This window comes from Apostichopus japonicus, chromosome 14, assembly GCF_037975245.1.
Source record: "Apostichopus japonicus isolate 1M-3 chromosome 14, ASM3797524v1, whole genome shotgun sequence".
Taxonomy (NCBI): domain Eukaryota; kingdom Metazoa; phylum Echinodermata; class Holothuroidea; order Aspidochirotida; family Stichopodidae; genus Apostichopus; species Apostichopus japonicus.
The window spans coordinates 20,174,974-20,202,452 of record NC_092574.1 but is presented as its reverse complement, the minus strand read 5'-3'; the positions used below and the strand labels follow the sequence as shown (position 1 = coordinate 20,202,452).

The 27,479-nt window shown below is 37.5% G+C and overlaps 2 protein-coding genes across 3 annotated transcripts in view; both read right to left on the bottom strand.

Moving 5' to 3' along the window:
* Positions 1–1,507: 1,507 nt before the first annotated feature.
* On the bottom strand, positions 1,508–12,851 carry LOC139980346 (putative Ras-related protein Rab-33). Its single transcript, XM_071991962.1, has 3 exons — positions 12,693–12,851; positions 10,962–11,722; positions 1,508–2,606 (listed from the first exon to the last, which is right to left on the bottom strand). Exons 2-3 carry the CDS (start codon positions 11,199–11,201, stop codon positions 2,097–2,099), a joined length of 750 nt encoding a protein of 249 aa, XP_071848063.1. The 5' UTR covers positions 11,202–11,722; positions 12,693–12,851; the 3' UTR covers positions 1,508–2,096.
* A 1,667-nt stretch (positions 12,852–14,518) lies between these two features.
* Positions 14,519–27,479, bottom strand: part of LOC139980343 (syntaxin-binding protein 4-like) — a 33,853-nt gene continuing 20,892 nt past the window's right edge. For both annotated transcript variants that reach the window (XM_071991951.1, XM_071991952.1), the window contains 10 exons: positions 25,292–25,388; positions 24,956–25,077; positions 22,675–22,773; positions 21,287–21,352; positions 19,498–19,674; positions 18,564–18,689; positions 17,676–17,722; positions 17,251–17,399; positions 16,474–16,531; positions 14,519–15,577 (listed from right to left, as the gene is read on the bottom strand). In XM_071991951.1, coding sequence (XP_071848052.1) covers positions 15,475–15,577; positions 16,474–16,531; positions 17,251–17,399; positions 17,676–17,722; positions 18,564–18,689; positions 19,498–19,674; positions 21,287–21,352; positions 22,675–22,773; positions 24,956–25,077; positions 25,292–25,388 — 1,044 coding nt within the window. In that variant the 3' untranslated portion in view covers positions 14,519–15,474. The remainder of the gene's footprint in view (positions 15,578–16,473; positions 16,532–17,250; positions 17,400–17,675; positions 17,723–18,563; positions 18,690–19,497; positions 19,675–21,286; positions 21,353–22,674; positions 22,774–24,955; positions 25,078–25,291; positions 25,389–27,479) is intronic.

The window sequence follows — 27,479 nt, the reverse complement described above, 5'->3', positions numbered from 1 at the left end:
TAACTGTATTGTAACCGACCCATCAGGTCTTAAGGTCATGCATAGTAGAGACACTCTACCAACAGTAACTGTATTATAACCCACCCATCAGGTCTTAAGGTCATGCATAGTAGAGACACTCTACCAACAGTAACTGCATTGTAACCGACCCATCAGGTCTTAAGGTCATGCATAGTAGAGACACTCTACCAACAGTAACTTTATTATAACCCACCCATCAGGTCTTAAGGTCATGCATAGTAGAGACTCCCTACCAACAGTAACTGTATTATAACCCATCCATCAGGTCTTAAGGTCATGCATAGTAGAGACTCCCTACCAACAGTAACTGTATTATAACCCACCCATCAGGTCTTAAGGTCATGCATACAGTAGTAGAGACACTCTACCAACAGTAACTGCATTATAACCGACCCATCAGGTCTTAAGGTCATGCATAGTAGAGACACTCTACCAACAGTAACTGTATTATAACCCACCCATCACGTCTTAAGGTCATGCATAGTAGAGACACCCTACCAACAGTAACTGTATTATAACCGACCCATCAGGTCTTAAGGTCATGCATAGTAGAGACACTCTACCAACAGTAACTGTATTATAACCCACCCATCAGGTCTTAAGGTCATGCATAGTAGAGACTCCCTACCAACAGTAACTGTATTATAACCCACCCATCAGGTCTTAAGGTCATGCATAGTAGAGACACTCTACCAACAGTAACTGTATTATAACCCACCCATCAGGTCTTAAGGTCATGCATAGTAGAGACTCCCTACCAACAGAAACTGTATTATAACCCACCCATCAGGTCTTAAGGTCATGCATAGTAGAGACACTCTACCAACAGTAACTGTATTATAACCGACCCATCAGGTCTTAAGGTCATGCATAGTAGAGACACTCTACCAACAGTAACTGTATTATAACCCACCCATCAGGTCTTAAGGTCATGCATAGTAGAGACTCCCTACCAACAGAAACTGTATTATAACCCACCCATCAGGTCTTAAGGTCATGCATAGTAGAGACACTCTACCAACAGTAACTGTATTATAACCCACCCATCAGGTCTTAAGGTCATGCATAGTAGAGACTCCCTACCAACAGAAACTGTATTATAACCCACCCATCAGGTCTTAAAGTCATGCATAGTAGAGACACTCTACCAACAGTAACTGTATTATAACCCACCCATCAGGTCTTAAGGTCATGCATAGTAGAGACTCCCTACCAACAGTAACTGTATTATAACCCACCCATCAGGTCTTAAGGTCATGCATAGTAGAGACACTCTACCAACAGTAACTGTATTATAACCAACCCATCAGGTCTTAAGGTCATGCATAGTAGAGACTCCCTACCAACAGTAACTGTATTATAACCCACCCATCAGGTCTTAAGGTCATGCATAGTAGAGACACTCTACCAACAGTAACTGTATTACAACCCACCCATCAGGTCTTAAGGTCATGCATAGTACAGACACTCTACCAACAGTAACTGTATTATAACCCACCCATCAGGTCTTAAGGTCATGCATAGTAGAGACACTCTACCAACAGTAACAGTATTACTGTATTATAACCCACCCATCAGGTCTTAAGGTCATGCATAGTAGAGACACTCTACCAACAGTAACTGTATTATAACCAACCCATTAGGTCTTAAGGTCATGCATAGTACAGACACTCTACCAACAGCTACAGTAACTATATTATAACCCACAATGTCTGGCAGTTTTTCCTTTCCTTGGTAACGGAAGGGAATTTTGAAACCGCAGACCTAGAGCATGTACATATTTGTGGTTTTCTGCTCTGGTAACTCATAATCTAGGAATGCTACTGAAAATGCTCAGCTCACTGAACTTATTGTGTTTGCTAAATGATGTACACATGATGATCAGAAAAGCACACTGTACAATTTCAAAAACTTTTCAACTTTTACAAAGAATAGGTCATTAAGATCTTATGTACAGTACACTCACCTATGACACAAACAACTGGAAACCCTGACAAAAGAGAACTTGAAGAAGAAGAAGAAAATCACTTTAAATTCAATCAAATTGAGCAATTAAAACCTAAAGGGAATCTTTCTCAAGAAAAACACCCGCCGGCACATTTCGACTTTGGTGTCTTTTCCGGTTCAAATCCGCGCAGTCCACTCGACTTGAGTCGCAACTTCCTTACGGAAGTCCGGCCGCTTCCGGAAATGCCTCCTAAGCCGGCGCGTAGGTGAAGGTGCGGCCGCTGAGCTTTCAGTTTTTTGGCAATGTATAGGAAAATGTTAGATACCGATTCTCCAACTTCCGAAGACTTTGCTGACGTTTCAAAGAAAGGCATGTCATTGTGCTCGGCAAACTTTTGACCCATGTTGGTAGAGACCACCCTCCTGTCCGTGATATCGCACTTGTTAGCTACCAACACTCGGGGTACGTTGGAAGACAGGGAATGCCGGTCACACTCGTCCACCCACGTTGGAAGATTCTCAAACGAGCTCAGCTTTGTGACATCGTAGACGAAGATGACCGCGTGGACGTTCCGGTAGTAGTGCTGGACCATGCTCTTGCGGAAACGTTCCTGTCCAGCAGTATCCCACAGTTGAAGCTGTACAGAGACAAACACAAGAAAAAAAAGAAGAAAAAGCGGTCTTTATAAGTAAAAATAGCAATAACATATATGTATGTATATCACTGAATAGTTCAGCGTAAATGGAATTACCACATAAACTTAGCAGTTTATTTAGGAACAATCACACTTTTCTCCATAACACACGTGGATGCCCTTTCCCATTTACTGAACCAGAAAAAAAGAGAGATTTACATTTAGCACCTTACTCTCCCCTGCCTGCCCCCCCCCCCCGCCCCTAACTGGCAATGTCCTTCTGACCCTGAACTAAAATACAGAACATCTAGATTCATGAAAATTTCTGGAGAGCTAGACATTGTAGACCTGACTTTCAGTACTTGTAGCACTGCAGTACTGTAAATAGCTCATACATACCAGAGTAAAACAGATATCTAAATTTTATCTGCCATCCACTAGCATGGTGTGAGTTATGATAGAGTCAGTATATTACATAGTTATTTATGATACTGGGAAGGATACATAAATTATGAACAAAAATACCATCCTGCTCATATAGTATGTCCCATTTATAATTCCCAGTAGACAGTACAAGCTCAGTTTTATAAAAAAAAAGTATCATGTCGATGCTGTTTACAAGGGTCTTTAGGATGGGGAATCAAATTTATTATTTTAAAAATATAAAAAGAAATTAAATATACATTACTCTGGCAGATACAGCATACATGCAATACTGTATCAGCTTATGTTACAAATATATGTATAGTGGCATACAGTATACATCAAAAGAATTGTTTATTCCATAGATGGAATGGTTATACCTACAAATCATAATTTGCTAAAACTTGAACCACAGTTAATTGTCCCTAAATAATAACTAGGCCCACCTTTGATCATACATTGAAACCAATTACATATAATGCATTTTCAGAGAAGGGCTGGTCAAACCCTATTCAGCAACATAAACTGGTTTTTAACATGTTGAAAGAGACAGGAAACACAAAGTTTATTTATTTTCCAAGGGTCATTATGTAAGATGTTTGGTTTCATTTGTTATCTAGACTACATCTTTAGAAGAGCACAGCACGAAATGACAAGAAATGTCGGTTGAGTTAGCACAGTAGTATTCTTCGGCAGTATTTCAATTGTGTGTATATTTACAGTACAAACTACAACCCGGCAGTTCTGAATGCCGCCCAGCACAAACAGTATTTAAAACAATTCTGCCCAGCACTTCTTTTGATGGTTAATTTAACAAAGATTACCATTACCTAAACATGGGTTATTAACTTATTACTTGGCACAGATGTAAGCACCAGAAATAGGAAAAAGGTAGCACCATTTGCCATCTATGTAGGCATACTTCATTTGCAAATTTTTTTTCCAAAGGGAAGGGTGACCCTCACCCCTGAGACACTGCCCCCAGGGCGTGGATCACATTACCACACAAGTCTGCCTGTACCATCCCTGTACAGCTTTATATATATACAACCATTCCCATGCATAGCTTACTGTACAGTTATTAGTACATCAGTACATACTCAAACCTATATTTCCGGTGAAAAAAGGATTCAGAGATCTTGAGCTGAAACACTTTCAGTTCCTCCATCAAAGTGAAATGAAAATTTAACATGCACTGAAGATACCGCTGTGCTGAACAGCCAGTAGCAGCAACAATATATATACTGTAGGCACACACTCTATAGTGAAGGCATATACTGTATGTAGTATATATAATGTGACCAACTGCTTCATTCATGACTTAGTCAATTGCAAATTCATTCTCTTCATGTGACTTGAGAGGTCCACATCACAATATTTACAGCCGCTGATCTGCGATCAAATTTGACAACACATTCTGAGCGAATGACATTCAATTTGTATCTATTTTGATGAATTTGACATTTATCAAACAGACCTGTGTGATGTGGTTTGGTAGATGTCAGCTGTTAATTTCTCTAGGCTGCTTACAATGCATCTTTTCATCAGTTTAATAATTTTAAATATAACTCATGGATTACAGTATATTTTTAATTTAAGGGATACAGCAAGCTTTTAGGCTTGAGGGTCAATCAACAGAATATATTAGTCTGTTAATGATGCACGAGTCGGCTATCATAAATTGCAACTTGTTTCCCAACAGATGCTAGCGGACTACAGTATACACAGAACAGAAGGATGTGCAACCCTTTCACCAGAGACTCATAAAATATGTACACTTATTCCAAGTATTTTGCTTTCAAGCATACATACTGTACAGTATATAATACAGTAGACCTCTACAGTGCAAGATTTTAACTTCCAATTCACAATGTTGATCGACTAGCTCATTCTCAAGAAGTTAAATCCACTTGTAACACAATTTGAACAAGATAAGATTTAAGGGAGTATTCACTTTAAACCCTTTATCAAGTACTGTTTAAGGATCCTCCTTATCTATTTATCTTGTTCACATGTAGAAGGTCTCTAACCTATATGATGCAGGCTAGGTATTAGTTTTTATTACATTGTGTGATATTAAGTCGAGAACAGAGAATACAGGGAAGTCTTCTAAATTGTAGTATGGTAGCAGACCTTGGAATTTAGGCTATTTACTGGCTAAATGAGATTTGCCACTTAAAAAATAATAAAAGCACTGGCTTTTCTCTGCCAGCTAATATACACACATGTGTATGTTTCTTTTGTATTAATTCAAGGGAAAATGCCAGTGGGAATTTGATAGTCAGAAAGTAGATTTTTCTGCCCAAATGTGCAATTTTTAGCAAGTGGCCAACCTTGTTAAATGCTAGACCTACAGTAGTACCATACAAGTTAAACTGTACAATAAACTTGTTCGACCCTGGAAAATTTTATGTTAATACTAATGATACAGTAGCATTAACTCCATCAACCTTAACTAAAACAAGGCAGCCTCATTAAGAAACCTCCAGTCTTTTGTTTTGCAAATTCCAAGTTCTACTCTGTATGCACAAAGCCTTTTAAGAAAATTGGAAACACACTGTCAGTGCTTCAATGCATACGTATCATGCGTAATTCAATTTCACCAGGAACCCAACTTGACAGTCCTGCATGGGGAATGTGCCAGGCATCAAACTACGGCATACATGTACAGTACACAATTCACTGTAGCATTAGCCCACAGTGTATAATTTGGCTCTTAAAAGAACAGGCCAGGTCAAAATTTCTCTTTGATATGTTAAAGGGGAACATAATATAAGCATTCTGGTGAATTTTGCATTCAATTCACATGTACCCTTTTTGAGATATTGACAGTTGAAATTGCCAGTAAATTTGCCACCTTTCGTACCAAAATAGAACTTGGAGCAAACAGGTGTGACGTCATTGTTGCACACTGATAAATAATGTTTTGTTTTCCTTTGAAATTTACGTCTAATTTTATACTCCACAATTGGATGCATCCATAATGTGAATATACCATCTATAGGTATTGGTATTTTATAAACTTCACATCCCCTTTAGACAAACTAGTAACCCTATCCAATCCAAGGTCAAATCAATAGACTGAAAAATGAAGAAAAAACAAACATTATTTGTCAGTGTGCAACTATATTTGGTAGCATATCAGATCATGGAGGTAAAAGTGTTACCTCGATGATCAGATCTATAGCTTCAACTGTCAATATCTCAAACAGGGTACATGGGAATTGAATGCAAATTTCACAAGAATGCTAAGAATTTTAGATTTTAGGTTCCTCTGTAACATATCAAAAAAAAATTTTTACCTGTAACATTCTTTCAAGTGTGTTTTATACCAACCTTAGTCAAGTCATCAATGTACAGTAAGCACTTTACAGTACAGTAGGTTCAAGATCAGATGAGAGTGTTTTAGGTTCAAACCATAGCCTACAATATTATAGTAGCTGTAAAATGTACAGTATGCTGAGGGCCTTTTAAGAAAATTGTAAACACAATGTCACCACAATGCATACATAGCTTGGTACTGTACCATCCCAAGGCACCAAAAGTGCCAGTCTTGCAACACGAGGGAAAAGTATCAACATCAATCTATTGTACCCACATACATGTACACAATGCACCTTACCATTAGTCCCTAGTGTATGTACAGTATTTTTATCCATACCAATCTGAACAGGTCATTAGTGTAAGTACTTCAGGTTCAAGATCAGACCTGAGAGTTGTTTAGGTTCAAAGCAGAGCCTATTTATTCTTTTAAGTACTGTATGTATGCACAGCTCACCACAGCCTGGGGTTATGTACTGTTCATTAGAATTTCTAAGTAAACCGTAAGAACATGTACTGTTTATGTACATGTATGCATATCTAAGGTAGAACTTTGTAAAAGAAAAACCACAAAAATTTAAATTATATCCACAGAATGTTTGTGGTAATCATAATAGTAATTATTATTTGTACCATATGAATACACTTTGAAACTTGTGCAACACTTAATGAATAACATATCAAACCATTAAACATCAATGGGTAATAGCTACATGGTACCCTGTGGTAGCACTAAATATTGTTTGGTAAATATACAGTACTGTACCTGTATACGTCATGACTTACAGTACTCTACGACATATTATATGGACTCGCTGAGTTGTTGCATTAACACAAAGGTACCTGTACATTCTGTACTGAAGGTTATAATTTATACTACATAAATTGTGTGTACATACACAGTATAGTAGTTGCACTTGTACATGTACAAATACCTTGATTTTTTTTCCCCGTAGCTCAAATGTATAAAAATTAGGAATGTAAGATACACAGTCCCTGTAAATTGATGAATGTAGGGCATGCATATGTACAATGTCAGTACTGTACATAGAGAGGTACAGGACAGTGTGTTGAACCAGAAGAACTGTAGACCTATACACTTATATACTGTACTTAAAGGCGACCCAACCTAACCACCACCACCTTAAACAGCTTCAAAATGAAAGAGAGATCCACTACTCTCCCAAATACAGTAGTGAAGAAATATATATGATGAAAGTCTTGTGTGCAAAGGAATATTTAATTTGTGATATCTGCCAAATAGAACATACTGTAACATTTCTTAGTTGTTTGTGGAAGATAATCATGACAGCTGTTATCTTCATTGCATATAATTTACAATATCAATGATTGATGATGGTTGTGTTTGTATCTCCATTAATAAAAAGATTGCTGTACAACTTGTAGGAACAACTTGTAGGCCCTAACAAAAATAAAAATTAGTGACCCTCACAAAGCGACAGTGAGTACACTCAGTGTATGTATATACTTGTGTTAGACACCGCCACCACTCGAGACTGACTACACCCACTGATTATTAAAATTGCCCCGAAAGGGAAAAATATGTATAAAGTGCTGGTAAAGAATTACATGTATGGCACATCTGATACTGACAACCTACATGTATTCAGCTGACTTGCACTGTGAAGAGGCGCACAGTAAAACGGATGGCACTGCAATGTACAGTACCGAGTGATGGATCCACTGTGTATTTGTAAGAATTCATGTACAGGGTATGTACTACACTACAGTCCAGTACTGCCTGCATCTCACTCAGGTTTAGTTTACTGTCACAATTGGGGTGGACTCTTGTCTGTAAATAGTGTATCCACATACTGTAACACCACTGTGAAATTGTGAATGTACTGCTCCTACAGTACATGGGAGTACTGTAAGGGTGACCAAGTTTGCACATCACATTTAAGTTGTGTTTATTTGTTTGAAAGTAAGTCTTTGTTTACACATAATCAGAACACAGAGCTTCATATTAAAACAATCAGCTCCAAATTAAATTCTTGTAGTTTTATACTCAGAGATTTTGTTCCAGATCAGAGCCTTAGTCCAGGATTTAAAACACAGAGCTGAGCTCTCAGTGAATCATAAAAGTCTTATAAAAACAATGCAATCTCACAAAAAGCAGCTTGAGAGATCTCATTTCAATAACAAGATTTAAGCAGATCTTGTTCTGTATTCTCTGTATTGAATGTGGTCACATTTAAATTCACATCTAGATACAATACTGTTACAGTATTACTGTTGCCTTCTGTAGGAATTGGTGAAGGTCAATGGTCATTTGCTGCACATGGTTATAAAGCCAGGTCTACACAATACTGTAGCTTAGCTAATTGGTGAAGGTCAATTGTCATTGTTGTGATTTAAAAAGACACTAGATAATATTGTTTCAGATGGCCAACTTGGTTACTATGCACTGCAGTACTTACTATAGCTCCTGAAAGATTTGACCAATCCAGACTACAGTACAAGCATGCATTGATGCAATCAGTGATGTTTGGACTTTTGCGACTGGTCCACTGGTACAATACAACTTATCTTGGAAGTTGGAACGCTAAGTACATTGAATCAAATTTCACAAAATGACTGCAATTGATTGCCATATAAGTTCATTTGGTCATTCCTAAGTAGACTGTACCCTCCCCATCCCCTCCTTTTCATGCCCTCCTTTTAGTACCCGTATTTACTGTAAGTGTAAACTGGCTTAAATGATCTAATTCTTTACCTACATGTACTGTAACTTTCTGGAGAAAAGTCATCCAAGATAGGCCCAGGCATGAAAACCAAGCGTACCTAAACTGATCCACTCTCAGCCCCAGTCCCCTCACATCGAGATGATCATGCATGACAATGGGAGTACACACATGTATGCATGCTCATATATTTCATGATCACTGAAGGAATTTAAACAGCTCGGACTTAAAACCTTGACACTCCAGTTAATATACCCACTTCAACAATATTAGTCAGATTATTCATCCCAGTAAAGTACATATACAGTATATCCTACAACCAGAAACAACAGGCCTTATAAAATAGCATGAAACAATGGGTCATAAACTGTTATAATCCAACAGATGAATGGAACCATTAAAATTAAGAAACAATTGGTTAGATCACAAAGATCTCTATTACTGCAGTACACGCTTCAGAAACACAGAGTATACAGTATTTGTTAATTTTTTGGGCTTTGTTGTTTCACCATGCAAGAAGAACTAAAAGTTCAAACTCACAAAGTACAATAAAGCTAGGCAAACTGAAGCAAATATCACCATTCACCTTTCTGTTGGTAGAAAGTCTTAGGCTTGAGTTTGCTATCTGAGTAGGTTGTATGAATGACACAACTTAGTACCGTACAGTAACTGTTAAAGACTGAATTTCTGTAACCTGCAGAATACAATGCACTGCTCAGACAGACTATTTATACAAACAATATTACCTAGTCTGGCTTTGTAGTTTGTATGTCCTAATTCTGTCTCCATGGCAATGTTTCTGTATTGCAAATATAAACAGGATGTACAAGAATGACAAACATGTTTCAAACTTCTGTATACCTACTGTAGACTGTAAGGCTCCAGAGCTACAGTATATACTGTAGACCTTAACAATATGCACAACAGAATGAGCCAATTGCAGGACGACAACCTACAAAATGAGCTAGTGTGGGGAGTGAGGAAGGGGAGGAGAGGGGGAAAGAACAAGGAAAGGGTTGGAGAGAGTGAGGATCTCGAAAAGACACTTGTGGGACGGGTAGCAATGACAATGTTGTGTCAGTTGACAGTACTTCTTCAAGGGTTGTAAAGTTGTGTGAGAGGGCCTTGGCCTTGAACAAGACTATAGTACAAACCTTCAACTTATTTATTTATTATTATTATTAATTAGAAGCCCTTTATATTGCCAAGCATACAATTCATAATTTTTATCAAATAAACATGAAGGTTGAAAATACCAATGTTGCATTACTGGTGCCAACAAAAATAATGCTATTGTTAACAACACCAGGCAGTCCTAAAATCTACTAACTGTGTAGCGACTCAAATACAAGGCACAATATACTATACTGTAGGCCTACGAACAATGAGATGTAACTCAATGCTAAAAAACAATTAATTACGGTTTGAACTTTTAATATGAAGGCCATTGCCAGTACTAATAGAGCTCTATTAAACATCATTCAATATGTCCTTGTTCTCACAAACAGGGCATAAATGTTGCTTACAGTAGTGATCACATGTATACCTAAAATTGGGTAGAGGTCTTGAGGATTCATCATGACTTTTGCTTTTTCATGAAGTAAAAATTGCGATTCTAGGTTATGTAATGTTCAAAAACTGACACTGTACGCATCTTTTAAAAATTCAATTTCAGTTCTAGTAAGAATTATTCTCCTCCTTGATGTTCCTATATTGACTCCCAGTTGTTCCCTTCCTAAAGACAGTATGCAACAGGCCTATATAGTATCATTTATTTAAGTATATACTGCAGATAAGGAACAGAAAAATAAAATAAGTCTGCTAGTACATGACCTTACAGTACCAAGTTACATCCATAATTTCAGAAACGATTTTTTTTTCAAGATTGGTATTAAATTTAATATCTTACCTTGATGGACTCTCCATCAACCGTTACATCTTTATCCCTGAAGTCAACTCCTATAGTAGCCTCTGGTTTCTGAGGAAAATCTCCTCCACAGAATCTGATCGTCAAACAGGTCTTCCCCACGTTGGAGTCGCCGAGAACGATGACCTTGAAGATCCTCCGTTGAGATGGAGACTCCTGAGAGGCGGTCGATGACTCTCCTTCTTCTAATATTGTACCAGTTGTATTTTTTGATCCCTCCATCAGTAAGCCTCTCTCCCTATTGCACTCGTTCCACTGTCTTTTCTGTTCCGAATCCTGATTCAATGTACACTCCCAACCTGTGGCTCCTTGCAATACTGGGATACGATTTGGTCACTTCCTGTGTGTGTGTGCTTTTCTTTGTATCTTCATCGGATCACAAATTTTGCAATATATGTTAAATATTCTCACACAATATTAAGAAATAATAATGCTAATTCACTCTTGATGATGAAGCAAACTCAGCATATTTTAGAAGCCATTGCACACAGTGCTGTTTTATGTCTGACCTCTGTCTGACCTCTTATGACTGACCTCTTAGGCTTACTTTCATCCAGGTACTGTAGCTTTGGCTTCCAACTTGATAGTCATGAACACAACTCTACCAACACAGCTGTCTCTTCTGGAGTGACAACATTCAATACTTCTGTTACTTGATCTTCAGCCTGAAATCTACAGTTTGCATTTGTTTGAAAGTAAATCCAACATCTTTCATCCATAAAAGGTCCACACTGTTGGCTTTCCTACGACAAGAAAATGTTAAAACAGAAAAGTGATATTCATTTTGGTGTGATCATCAAAAGGTAATCTAGCATGTCTATCATAAATTTAGTTTGCAAACAATCATGCTTGGTAGATGTAGTCTATTTTGGGCATAGGACTTATGCTGAGAGGATCCAGCTCAATGATCTAGCCTGGCAACTTGGTGGAATGCACCCTAAGTTAGAAAAAGGGGTGGGGATAAGCATGGGCCCTCCATGACCCCACCGATACAATTGATGGACAATAATAGAAGTATGTAATAAACAGAAGATGCAAACATACAACTAAAAACTAGAAAGAAGAACAAAATGCAGCCTGCAAATTACGAATGGTTATGGTAATAGAGACCTCAACAGTTTGGACCCAGAGCAGGGAATGTCAACTGAAAATTAACTGAAGTTTGGCTAAGCCTACAAGAGGGTAAATGAATGCGATTGCTCTGGCTTTAGTATAGGGCTCAATTCCACATGCAAGTTGCCCACTTTGTGTAAGGTCATACTTTATACAAGGTCACACTTTATTAATATGGTCCCTCTTTTGTACTAGCAAGTAGCATACTGTAGGAAAATGCTATACGACTTTAAACCACAACACTGGTCTAAAATAATGACTAGCCACAATTATTATGAGGTGCATGTGTTTAGTTAACACTAATAGTTTGAGCTTTATTTACTTAAACTACTCTCCGAGCTAAGAAAAACTGTTTTAGGGCTTAGGCCTAGTTACACTGTAAACTATGTTCGGAATTGAATATGCAACAAGCTAGCCTACTGTAAGTACTACTATTACTAAGAGTAAGACTTGCATCGCGCCTCAACAGCAGGTAAGTATTAAGGCCTTGTGGTAGGCTACTGTTCCCTAGATCGTCACTTCGACAAGATGCTAATCGGTCGTTAGAATTAATATTCGGGTGATTATCATATGTAATTGTTACATTTAACCTTCACTTACAATTGTTTCCGTGTAAATTATGCTGTCAAACGTCAGTTTAGCTTACGTACATCAGCGCCGGGGCCTACAGTCTAAGTTTACATACCGTACCTGTAGGTTGTACTGCATTTAAAGGCACACACAGAGTATGTAACCAATATATAATTACTGTAGTCTGCTACGCGCTGGCTGTTTTTGTAACTCAACTGACCCCGCGGAGAAGGGTGTGCCATCACCACTAGTGTTTTTTAATTGTCAGATAAAAAACTCAAAACCTTTTGTGGTTTTATTGCTATACACGTCCGTTGATAAGACACTTCAGATAACTTTTTAAATGGTAGATAAACCATACAAGCATGTTCATACAACTAATGGTGGATTTAAGTTAATACCATGGTTTGTGAAATAAGTACCACTTGAAATTCCTACTTCAGACTTGAACAAAAAGATGGATGGTGGGCCCACATATGATGTGCATTGTCTTAACGGAATAAATTGTCTTTAACTATAGCAGATATCTTTCTACAGAAAGAAAGACAAGACCCCTTACTAAAGTGGGAGGGGTTAGCTAGTTGGCACCAATATTTTGGTACCTTTTACATTAATTGTTGTTTATAGGCGAGAGAGGAAACTGGTTTAGACAAGAATCCATGAGGCATGTGTTTCATTTATCCCATATCTACATGACACCCATATCTCTCCACTGTCCCCAGTCCCATCTCCAAATATTTCTGTTATACTGAAGTTGGAGTTTATTCCATCAAATTACACAACATGATATCCACAGTTGAGACCCTCACCAGAATTCCTCAGCTAGGTACTTCAATACTCGCAAGAAGATACGTGGTAGAATAGTCGCAAGGAGTTAAAATGCATAGCAACACAATGAATGCAAAGGAAAATGAGAAATTTTACTTTTGTTTTCTTTGACATCTTTTCAAGGTGATACTTCAAATAATTCAAGGAGAACATTACCCAAACAAAGACTACAAATGGAGCACACAAAAAATTTAAAAAATATTTCAGTAACGTTCTTCAAGGTGGTTACAATTCAGTTGGTACGTAATAACTCAACAATCAAGGCTTCTTTCAATGACAAAGCAAATTATATAATGACTGAACTTAGGAAGAAAATATTGTGAATACAATATGAAATCTGAGGTGCCTGTATCATAGGTGCAATATTGCAGTTGTATCCCCATGTGTAAAACTCTCATTCCATTCAATACAATACCTTGAAGATCACATATTCATTAAACTCTGTCTTAAAGGATTATAACAGGCATAAAATACATTTTTATATTATGCAAATAAGAAAGGAAGATACAAAAAGAATACCTGTACTCAACATTTCTATAACAAATCATATCAAAAGTGGCTGAAGCTAATAAAATGTTTGAAAAAGATCATGAGAAACTGTATTTGTACAGTAATCAAGTTACAATTATTTTACAATATTACCCCAAAAAAATATCCCCCTATTATATAACAACAAGGAAAAGACTGGCAAAACTGGATATTCCAAGCAGTTATAATTCAAACCTTTCACAAGCGACAAGCAATAACTCTCAAACTTTGAAATTTCACCAACAAAATCCATTGCTATCAGTATCGGTTGTGTTGTTAAACAACTTTTATTCATTTTCATATAAATAGCAGAGACTCTTCAATCAGAATGTTCTGCCTTCTAAGATTAGCACACTACAGCTCAAAACTTCAACTCATTATAACCATCTTTATAACCATCTTTATAACCACAACAAAAGTGGATGGAAACCCTAATTTTTATGGATTCAAATACCATAATTCATTAATATATTAAAGAAAAATATTTAAAATTTCTTTAAAAAAAAAAAAGGTTAAACATGAACATTTGGACTTGAAGTGAAGTGCCAATATCATCATCTTACTTGGCCTTAAAACGGTTCATTCCAAAAATTTGTAGCATATCTCACATGTGAATATCTTGGAAACCTGAATAACAGTAAAGAAACATGACCAGGATGATTCAGGATCCAAGTTTTCCTTCTTTAAATTTTGACTAAAGTCATCAGTTACAGAAAGCAATATCCTCAATTATTATGTGTTTCCCTGTTGTGATATCCAGTTTACCTTATTGTTCACACTTGATCGAACAGTATCTGTTTTAGTACTCTGCTACCTGTCAGCAAAATCATCCCAATATTCTTGGACTATCACTTCATTTACAACATTTACAAAAAAAACAAAAAAAAAATACACATACTACAGGATGACCTAGAAGATATCTATATAAATTAAAAGTAAACAATATAATTCTGATTTCAAAATGTGTAACTTTCTCATGAACATGTTAATAACATGATAGCTATCTTACAGAAGAACTTACATACGACTTTTATCTCTAGAATATGCACATCTTTCATCAACTTAACTTCCTTATTTTTCATTCCATATTTGCCCCTATTCCACTTGCCCCCTCCTCCTCCCATTCCCTCCCTTCATCCCTTGCAGCACAAAATGGGTTTACTTCCTTTAAACAGAAATTCAGTGCCACAGTAGCCAAAGGATAAGTCATTGTTGAAATACTGTTTTCTACATATCAATAAGTTTGTCAGAAATGACTAGGTTAGGATGTAAATATTGCATCTTGCACTCCAGAGTTTTTGCATCCTCAAATAAACTTCTTTACAACCAACCATAGTGTTCCGACCATCATCTTTGAAGGCTTGAGGCTATGTCCATCATCTTTAAGTTGACAAATTCAGAAAGAGAATTTGAACAGTTCTGCTACCAGTTTTCAGCAGAATGGTCACCTGACCTGTCATGTGACCGTTTCCGGAAGATCTTGCAATGTCATCCCAATTGCAGATGAATGGTTGATGTTGGATACTGGATGTACCCATGTGGTGGTCTGTGTTACATGACTAGATACAATGAGAAAAAGAAAGAACAGAAAATGTAAAAACATGACAAGAAACAGACTGACAAACCAACCAACGGAGAAAAAAAAATGAAAGTAGTTATTTAGCACAACCTTGCATCTAGACGTAAGCATAGACCTAACCTTTTGCCTAAATAGACCTCAGAAAGCACCACCATTTCACATCTAAATTTTTTTTCAAGAGGATGACACCCCCCTCCCAGCCTCTCCCTACATGGGAGTCAACTTTAACAACCCCAGAGCTACACTTCCTCCATTTTTTTTATCCTGGGTCGTCCCGTTTGTACTCTCCTAGAATGACAAAAAAACTATATCAAATCTTAAGAATAGGAAATATGTCAATATTTTCAAATTTATTCAGAGTAATTGTCAAAAGTTTTGATTTATGGTGGAAAAGAGTGCATAGTTGCAAAATGTCTAATAAATATGTAATTTTTTATCTAATGAATTGGTGATTGTAAAACTGGTATCCAGTATCAAATTGCAAAATACTATGCAAAATGGGCTAATTACTACACAAACTACAAATATGTATTAAACACAGTGTTTGTACACTGAGGCATTTACAATTTTCAGTATTTTATGAGTAACAAACTCCATAAACCTGCAAATTGCTACACAAAATATGAACATTAAACTGTTCCCTGTATAAAGAGAAGTAGGCATACTCAATATGAAATTAGCTCTGAATGACATGCCCCATGGTTAATATGAGGGTGTTAAAATTTCAAAGTTGAATGTGGATTGATGGACAATTTCCATTTTCCTGGTCAACAAACTTTTTCATATATGGAATGGTAATTAGTATCGTGGTGGCAAAATAACAAATTGACACAAAAAATGGGTGCTATTTGTTAAAAATAAAAAATTCAAACTCACTTTGTAAAAAATCTTGATCCATCCTTTGTGTAAGTCTCCTCCCAGCCATAAGGTAAAGCTGCAAAGACAGTGTAAAATGATTTAAAATAATAGCTACAAAGCTTGAGTTTCCATTAATGGAATGTTTCCTGTAAGAGAAGAATCAAATTTACACATCTTAGTGACAAATTTGATTTAAGTTTTACATGTCTTTTGGGACATCTTCATTTCAAATTGATATGTTTCGTGCCAAAAGTCAACTTGAAAGAAGCAGGAGTGATGTCATAAATGAATATTGAAAACACAAAAGTTTACATTTATTGTTTTGACATTGGATTACATACAGTTCCACATGTCACTTTGGGTTTGTTACATCACAATGAACATGTGCATATGGATATTCTGAAAAATGCATCTAACAAGTAGGAAACTGAATTCTTCTAACTTCACAGCTATCAAGTTCATCTTTTACATAAACATTAACAAATTTTCCTTTGAACTGCAGAGTTCAATTTTATTAAAGCTCTGAAGAAGACCCCGCCTTTAAATGAAATGTTTTTTTTTTATTTTTATAAACAAAATTCAGATAAAACATTAAGTGCTTATTACGGTGCCATCAACCCCGGATATCTTGATGATCAGCAAAATGAATAGCTGAATAAATGAAACTGCAACTTTCATATAGACTGCAGTACACAGTTGTACCATTAACCTCACGATGAATTACACTCGTCATGTGTCTGCTTTGATGGGGTGTCATTGTATATGTTTTTAGTGTCAGTGTTACGGCATGCTTACGTTCCACTTCAATCAGAGCCTTGACTGCTTTCACGACATCCTTGGCCTCAGCCGAGAGGTCTACCTGTCCTTTCTTCCGGTGTCTGGCAAGATAACTAGGAGGATAGTAAACCCCATTCTGTCCTCGGCGAGCTGTCTCTCCTTTGGCCCTGTATTGGAAGAAGTGCATAATTGGTTACCCAGAATGCAACCTAACACACTGCAGGGAGCAGTGCCAAGATTGCACCTACCAGTTACTTTTCCTTGGCTTGTATAACAGAGATCTTTGTGAAACACAACTCTCGTCAAACACCGAAGAACAAATTCACACAACATTAATGTTTGGAAGTGAACAGTTTCTTGTCAGTTTTTCTTGTCATTGATCATTTTAACTTGGAGGTTACAATTTAATCATATTTATATTACATTTCTAAGTGCACACTTACCCTTGGTGGTAACCATGGAGACCATCTACAGCATAGTCATGGATAAACTGAAGTGGAAACAAGACAGCAGTATCTCAAAAAGTTGCTAAACTTCTTATTAAAGTATTTTGAAATAAAAGCAAAAACAATATGAGCTGCCTGACAATATTTTGCTGCGATGAATTTTCTTATAACTACTCAAAAAATACCTGTGAAAACAATTCATAATAGCTGTTTGACAAAGCTTGTCCAATGTAATGTTTCTAAAGAATTCAACAAGCTTTGAATAAAATGTGCTAAATATGAACCTTTTTGTACATTTCAAATGTGAAAATGTTTATCTTTTTTTCTCTCCTTTTTTTGCCATTTGCAGATGGAAACTTTAGCAGAGCGAGTTCATGTTGAAAAATATACTATCAACTGAAAATGTGGTATAAAACTATTCCAATTAAACAAATTATGCTGCTATTATGTATCTGGTCTGCTGATCCAGCAAATTTAACAAATAATACTCAACTTAGATTGTAATTATTCAAACTAATTATCCACTTCTTGCCTTCAAGTCCACAGTTAACTAGCCACCATATTAAAACTCTTTTCAAGCCCCCCTCCTCCTCCTCCTCCTCCTCCTCCTCCTCCTCCTCCTCCTCCCACACCTACTCAATTTTACAACCTTTGTCACCCATACACTTTTCTGTTCAATAGAAGTCACACGCAGAAAGGAATTGGAATGTTTCAAAGTTTTTTACCTTTTTTGATTATTTGAAATGAAACCTGACAGTCTAGTGCAGCACATGAGCAACTTTGTCCTAGAAGTTTAGTAGCGTTAAATAGAATCCAAAATTTACAAAGATCAACGAAAAAGCCGGGATAAAAACATGGATACGATGACAAAGGTGCTGTCTTTACCTCTGCAAACTGAAGTAATCTCTCGGTAGCTACTTCAAAGGTTTTCTTGCTTGTGTCTGACTTCCGGAGTTCCCCTCCCAATACTGCTAGTCTCTTTCGAAGATCCTCTATGCTCTCAGTTGGCTCCTGTATGGACACGGATGAAATGAGTGTTATGTTACTGATAGCATCACAGTTGCCCTGACTACCACATCCAAGAGAAAGACAATGCTGAAATTCAACCCTTCCAATGGGGTTCGACATGGAAAGATGTTTCTTAGTGAGAAATACGTGTTGACTTGTTGGCTTTTAGCTGAGTATAAAAGTGTGGATATCTCATATTGTGTCTAATGATGGAATCAGTTTCTTGCAAATACATGATCAGATGTCAGGAGTAGTTGTGTCATATAGATTGGTGGTAGTCATGTGAGCAGGAATGATGGAAACCCTTATCACTTCTGCTCTACAATTCTTTGGAACACTAGTCAAAGGGAGAAGAAACACTATTAACAATCAGCTATTCACTGTATGGCGCAGGGCAGCAAACCAGATACTGAATTGCTCAGAGCAGCAAACCAGATACTGAATTGCTCAGAACAGCAAACCAGATACTGAATTGCTCAGAGCAGCAAACCAGATACTGAGTTGCTCAGAGCAGCAAACCAGGTACTGCATGGCTTAAAGCAGCAAACCAAGCTCTGAATAACAAATCAGATTTTGAAAGGAAGGGTCATGAGGGGGGAAATTTATTTTTTAAACTTAGTTAAAGGACTTCCAAAGCAAGGAAATGTAACTAATCTTCACACCATTAATTCTACATCCTCAACAGTACGGTGTATGGCAGTGTAGCTAGGAGTTTCCATCATGTCATACAGTAGTAGTATATTTTTTTTCCAGAACCAGAGGTTCCTAAACTTAGATTAAGGGTGATACCAGGCTAACCTATATGACTTACCTTCTTTGGTAGAGGTCTCTCTTTCAACTGCTCCCTCAGGTCTGCGACTTCCCCCTCTAACAGACGCATCACCTCCTCATAATCCATTTCCATATTTCTGGCCTCTTTTTGAGCGGCCTCTGCGAGATGCACTCTGCTCTTTAAGGCTCTACTTTCATGTATGGCACCCTGGGCATCCTTAGAAATAACAATCGGAATATCAACATCACCTCTCTCCGTTATGAAAATTGTAGATTAGAAAGTGACTGCCGTTCAATACATTCGTAATCATGTAAAAGGAGGATTATAAGTTGAAATCATTATTTTACTCCACCCATTTTAGTCATTCTCATGCACTACTGATTACAATGTTCATTGAAATAATCAAGAGAAACTAACAAAAAAAAGAAGAAAAAACTGCAAATATCTAGTGAACGAGGTATAATTTGTATCTATCGGATCGACTATTTAAAGAAACAATTGGGATATAAACATGTCATTACATCTAGTGGTTCAGGCTCTAGTGGCAGTTCAGGTATCCACAATCATTAAATTGACAAATTTATAACAACAAATAATTTTTAATTATCTTAACGAGCAATGTCAACTGTTTAAATGACGACTTTGAAGCATTGATGAAACTTAACAGATGGCTTAAAATACATCTCCGGAAATATTTCACAACTCAATTTTGTTTGAGCTGGTACTTGACATAATTTATACTACAACTGGGATTAAATGATTTTGCTTTATATAAAACGGCTTATTTATGAAATATCTGAAGAATCGAAACCAAATTGCACTAGTAATAATAAACATGTTTGTCCTAACAATAAATTGAAAGTGAAGGTCTGAGTTTCGTTAACCTCTCGTTTACCTTCGGCAGTATTTCATACAAGGGGTCTGTCGTGTTTGACAGTTGCAGTAACATCACCATGATGTCGCAAACCACAATAACATTGCATACATTGGCACAGTACCTTGCTTTTTATTTGCTCACATCAGAATGAAAGAAGATCTGTAGCTAGGAAAAACCTCTCAACATGATTCTGAAGGCTAAATGAAACCCTAAAATTATCTATGGTTCCTTCCTTTTTATAGGATGGATTACAATCTCGGCAATGATCCACCCGTTTTTTATGTTTATTTTCTTTTCCAGCTCATATAAATCGTTGCAAACTTGCTTCGGTCATGAACTATTAAAAGTATAAACATAGGAAGCAATCAAGATAAACCAAACAACTACATCAGCGAAATTTCGCTACATTATTGTTTTTTGTCAGAGTCGACCTGTTCAAAGAGTTGCTCTTGCACTCATGCGAGTGGGTAAAAGGAAATAACTTTGGCCAATACATTGTCACCTCTCCCTCACCCTCCTCACTTCTGCCAACCTTTTTGTCCCTCCACTGTTTATCTCCTACCTCTCCTCTTTCCATGTCGGTTTCTTTCTTTCTTCTCTCCATCCCTTGTCTACTAATCCCCTTACATCTATCTCTTTGTGTTTTACCATGCTCATTAACCTGTCTGTATTCTGTGCGTGTTTTTGTCCCGTCTGTTACTGTTACTTGTCATTTAGCCTTTGAAGAAGATCCTGCTAGGATCAGGCCAACTTACTTTTACACATTCTCCTACACAGGCTCTCTAGTGGATAAGCAGTTTGCTAACAGTTTTATTTTATTTTTATTTTGAACCTGTTTGTCTTTTAGAACAATGCAAAACCCCGTGAAGCAACTCAACGATAGCTGTCTACCGAGCAATCTAGAAATTAGCAGACAGTATCGACTATCGTGATGTTTGTAAAGAAGCTCACCTTTCTGACTCTCAGGAGTTCCTCCTCAGCTCTATTGAATGACCTTTCTCTTTCCTGTAGAATGCTCTGTTTATTTCAAACAAATAAATTCACAACTAAAATGCCAACAGTTCCACTTAATGATGACTTAAATAATATCCTCTACCTACAACTCACCCATGAGTACAATTTTTGTTTCCTAATATGTTAAATTTGTTGGGACACTCGCCAGTCATACCAGAAAATTGAGAATGGTGGGACCTGATGCCGTCTTGGGCACAAGAGAGTGTACAGTGGGCCTCAATCGGGACAACAAGTTTGATGATGATGACTGATAGAAAACCCTAGCTGATCTCTTTGGTTTAACTTGATGTCACTTGTTTGATATCAAACAACGAACCACAACAGAACATGAGTTATAAGTTGAAGGTTTACAGTCTTGTTCAAGGCCAAGGCCCTCTCACATGACTTTATAACTTAACCTTGGTCATTGGTAACTTGTCACACCCACACACCAAAGTGCATGACAATTCAATCAATCTCTCCTGGGGCACCACAGTGCATCACAACCATGTGTCTCCCGGGTACTTCCCATTAGGTGCAGCCACAAACCGGTGCACACAACTATATTTACAAGTTACCTCGCAAGTCCCCATTTATACACCTGGGTGAAGAGAGGCAATGGAGATAAAGTACCTTGCCCAAGGACACAACGTAATGATCTGGTCAGGACTCGAACCAGCAATCCTTAGATCACAAGTCTACTGCCTTACCCACTTGACCACAATGCCCCCTGACCACGACGCGAATAGAAATTTTGAGAAAATTATTAGTGAAATCGATCAGGCCTTGTAATGTGGTTCATTTAATCGCTAAATGCCATTGGAGTGTGCCATTTGCCAGTAGGAAAGAATATAAGGCACTCAAAATCTTCTGCCAAATTTGCCAAGAGACATTAAGAAGATAAATAACAAGATAAGTTGGTTAAAAATCAACATGATATCTGTACCTAACATAAGCCCTGTATTACTGCTTATTATCAGCAAATACTATTGCGTTGCTCTCAAAAGCCTGAACAGTAAACTGATGTGTGTTGTTATTCAGGTAAATGCCAGTGAAAACTTGATTCTTGTGAGTAGGGTTTTGAGCAAATAGCATTTTGCAGCAAATGGCCATAATTGTGTAACTGTTGCCGTCCTCAACACAGCTAGATATGGACAGAATCTAGGTGTTTGTTCGGTTTTCATATATCTGGTGGTAACGACCAGAAGATGATCAAACTGGCTAAAACTAAAAGGTAAATTACTTCTCCACAAAGAGATGTTGCTATGAAGTGGTAGTGTACTTGAGTCATCTTTTCCAATTACATATGTGAACTCAAACGATTCCTTGAAAGTGAAAAATCATACCCTACACTTCCTGGCATCTAGTACGGCATTATCTCTCTCTCGCTTCAGAGATTCTAATTCTGCTACGGGTATGGTTACTACTCCTGACATGTAAGGCATCTGATAGGATTAAAAGGAAGTCACAGTTTAGCATGTTTTATTTTTAAACGAAAGAAACTGTTTCATGATTTGCTTACAACAAACAGATTTTATCTCAATTGCTTCTCACTGTACCCCCTACGACTAAGGGTGGATAAGGTGTGGCCCGTCGGCAAATTATTTGCCGCCTTTGAGAGGGTTCGAAAGATCTTATCTACGCCGCCCACTGAACCTAACAGCAAGGAAAACATGAAAAGTGTATCCTATGGGGAGTATGTTTATAGGACCTACACGCGACAGGATATCTCCACATAACACATTAAACAACATGTGGAGCAGTCTGTTCATTTAGTGCCCATTATGTCACAGGAGTAGATACAAAAATTTCACTGTAGCCCACCAGTTGAATTCCATGCCCACCCATGATCTAACACAACCTTTTCGTAAAGAAACAGATAAACTGTATGTATTACTTGCTGTTGCATGAGATACTAAACACTGCCTGTTAGCAGGCGCGGCGGAACGGAAAAATTATTGGGGGGGCTAATGTGTGGAGAATATCTAAGCGGAGCGCCACCATCGGTTGGCGCGGAGCGTACAAGAAAATTTTGGGTTATTTCAAACCCCCAGATGGCCGGAAACGGCACTTCCCGTGTGTTTTATGCTGTGAATACCTAGCCCTAAAATATGGGTCTCAAGTCTGCAATTTCTCAGATTGCACGTAAAAGTCTGTAAAAACATTGTAATTTGTATATTCGATGGTGTTTTAAGAGAGTAGCTATTATACTCGTAGTGTACTCGCAAAGACGTTTTTGAGTGTAGTAAGGACAGTGGCGGAGCTAGGGGTATTGGTCGGGGGGGCAAGAATGGTCTGTAGGGGCGCTTTCGACACTATCTAAGCGGAGCGCCACCACAGGTTGGCGCGGAGCGTACAGAAAAATTTTGAGTAAAGATACTCCCTAGATTGCAGGAAATGACCCTTTCCAGGCCTTGCTAATGTGCAGATAAACGGAGAATAAATAGGTGTCGTCGCCATTTTGTCGGACCAGCGGTCCATTTGAGTCTGTCAGGGGGGGGGGGCATCCGCCCCCTGACTGTATATATGGACGCTCCGCCACTAAGCAAGGGGATGTTGGAGAACTGGCTGAAATGAGGCAAGTCATTGGCCTAAGACGAAGTTGTGTTACGCTTACTGGTACTCACACTCACTGCTTCCACTTTTCACGGGGCGTGAAGACGCGGTTGGGGTGACAATGTGGCCTATAGCCAGGGGACGGGCCGAGGGTCCCCCAGCAATTACTAAAATTATTACACCTATATAGTATACGTGTGCATCGAACAGATTGACAAGTATGCATTGAAAAATGGGCAGATGCACGTTTCGGAGTCTTGGTAAATATTGGGGGGGCTTATCATGCATTTGCCCCCTCAACTTTTTCATTGGGGGGGCTGAGCCCCCCCAAGCCCCCCCGGTTCCGCCGCCACTGCCTGTTAGCTTTCAGTTTATAACCGGTCATGAACCGAGCATACATTATCAGCAAAATCTGTGATAAATTGCAATTTGTATATTTATACAATTGTTATCTTGTATAAGAAAGATCTGAAATTGATCAGATTCTAATTGAAGTGTCTGTCTTTTCTGTTTACATACCCTACATGTTTTATCCATGTGTTTACCTCTCAGTTATAGCCACAGGAAGAAGATCCTGTTATCATGATAAAAATGTCAGGACCTCTTAACTTTTTAAACATTTAACCCACACATGCCTTTCGCAGTTTGTTGACAGTTTTTGCTCTCTCTATTTTTTTCGATGCGACAAAATAAATTTAAAAAACTTGATCCATCAAGGCTTGATGTTTACAGTACGTAACAATGCGGCTGGGGAACAATTTGGCAATAAATCGAAATTGTGTTTAGGTCGTTATCTCAAGTCTCAGAAATAAGACCCTTGAGATTAAATGAAAGAATGCAATGTTCTTTATTCTTGTTTGTACTATACGAATTAATACATCACCACAAACATCACCAAGTCATGAAAAAACTTAAAATCAAGAGCCCAAAGTTTGAAATTAAGGAAGATTAATTTACCATAATTTGAATACCTTTTTGAAAAATGTTGATGTCCCTTCTATCCCAATGATAAAAGGGGAATAAAAAACAAAATGAAAACTTCTGAAAGCTAGAATTTTCTCAAGACCGCACCTGCTGGTTAATTGTCGGAGATGTGGCAAAGTCTACTGCATCGTGGCTCTTCATTGACAAGCTTCCCAGGTTAGTCTCATTTAGGGTCATCTTAAATAGTTGCTTAGCAACAGCAACAAATTCTGCAAAAAGAAAGAGAAAAGTAGTTTTTGAAGCATACAAAGGATAACATCTGATATTATCAATCACCAAATGGCTCTCAAGATATGACAATGTTTTGAAACAATTTTGACGATGCATATATTCGCTAAACTTTGAAGTGTTTTTACTACAAAAGTAGCAAACTAGTTGCTATAGTAACATATCAGCCAAAATTCAAGTGACTAACGAGCATACCTCCATACTGTACCATGCCATCACTATCAACGTTCAAATGATTCCTCAGGTGTTGCTTTTGTTCGTCATTTAACTGCAGGCCAAGATACTCCAGAGCCTGCACGATAAAAAGTGTGAAATTACAAGATAAGAGTACGAAATGCTATCATTGGAATTGATTCCTAGGTAGTTTAGTTTAGTATAGTTTAGTAGAAAGGAGGGACACTCAAGTCCCTATCAAGTACCATATAGGAGAGAAAAAAAACTGAAGGCACATACACTCAGACCCGCTTTCAATGCTTAAAGTGTTTGTCCATTCTTAAACCCATTGACACTACTTGCAAGTACAACTTTCTCAGGCAAACCGTTCCACTCATTCACAATCCTATTAGAAAAAAAGTTATGCCTAATATTAATCCTACTTTGTGTCTTTTGGAGTTTAAGACAATGACCTCTGGTACAACTATTATTAGCAAACATGAAAAGTCGGTAAAGAATAAATTGTCAAAACCATACACAATCTTGAAAACCTGAATCAAGTCCCCACGTGACCTTTTAAGCTCCAGTGTGGTGAGATTCAACAGTTGTAACCTCCTATAATAAGGAACACTCTTTAAGGAACTAATCATCCTAGTAGCCCTCCTCTGGACCTTTCCTAGTACTTCCTTATCCTTAGCAAAATATGGGTTGAAATAGTTGAAGGAGGACAATAGTGCAGAGAAAAACAAACAATATATAATATTTTATAATGTAGAAAGAAACTCGTTGATTCAGCCAGGTTTGAAAAACCATGCAAATCTTCCAAATCTCGTTTCCTTGGAAACCAATGCATAGTAACAGTCAACAAATTCAAAGTAAACTTGAACAAAAAACTTAACAAAACAAAGGAAATAAGATATAGCATGTAAAAATATAAAAAAGTGAAAACAGCCAGCGGTATTACATCAAAACCAAAATTGTCAGCGGAGTGTTAGAAATTTCTTTCTTTTTCAACGTAAATTAAGTACACTTATGCACCAAAGTGCTCTGTTGTCCACCTTCGCGATCAATAGAGGGAAAACTCGGTGGTACTACCCAAACATGGTTTGCAAGAAATTCACCAAAGTTTTTCCAACTCTTGGGTCAGCTCTATGCCATAAAGCTTTTCTGTTACTGAGTTCATGAATGTTATATTAGAAAACGTATTGTTATGATTTTTTCCTTTCTTCTTTTTGAATGCTAAAAAGAGTTGTAATTAGGGTTCACTTGAAATTGAAGTGACCTGTTCAAACTTAACCATGCATGGTATCTTCAAAAATGCATGGTACTGAAAACCTTGAAGGTCTCTTTTTACCGATTAGTCTGCAACGCCTGCCACTTATTTTTTCTTGTATGAGGGTCTTTGTGTGAACGCTGTATGCTTAACTAAACTCTAGACATGAACATATTTCCACACAGTGTTTACACAAAGAGCCTAATGGTGTTAATAAGCTATGCAGGCTAATTGTACAGCCAGAGGTCGATTTACGACTGTGGCAGGTCGATTACATAATCAAGAAACTTTCCTAGCTATAGCGTGCTATATTTGGAGCCAATAAAGCTGATCTTTAAATCGCATTTGTTTGTGTGAATATCTGTGTGTGTTTTTGTCCTGTTGTTTTGAAAGCAATTGAAGGCCCCTGGTTGTTGTGAAGTCTTGTTGTGAAGCACTCACATTGTTAACGTGTTAATCTTGTATGTCGCCACCACTGGCACACATTTGATTGTATAATCAGTTGACCCCTAAATATGTATACTGTCTGTGAGAGGTCAGTTTGAACATATCACACTATCTTGTTTGTCTTGTTTTTGTTCTCCGCCTTCCCAAGTCTCCACACTGATCATACCTGATCTTGTATTTTATTGTCATAGAAATGTTTATGAAATTTGAGTTAAATGACTTAGAATGTGTAAGTGATAGATTACTGGTACCTGTGCTGGTGTCTGAGTGTTTGTTCCCCCACCCTCCAAATGCAATTGGGGGTGGGGGCTGTATTCAGGGTTAAGTTCTCACAAAGTGACCTGATCATTCCTGGCCACAAATAAAACATAAGTCTCAATGTAATTGTCAAACTTCGAAAATTACAAAACCTTTTCATTTCTAAAGAAAAGCAACAGCAATTTGTTGGACTGTATGGAACTTCTGTGACATGACACATATAAATGCTGATATTTATGGAATATATAAGCT

Coding starts and splice junctions, on each gene's coding strand:
- LOC139980346 (XM_071991962.1), bottom strand. CDS start 11,201: ATGGAGGGATCAAAAAATACAACTGGTACAATATTAGAAGAAGGAGAG. Junction 2,607..10,961: donor TTGATGGAGAGTCCATCAAG/GTAAGATATTAA, acceptor GTCTCTGTACAG/CTTCAACTGTGGGATACTGC.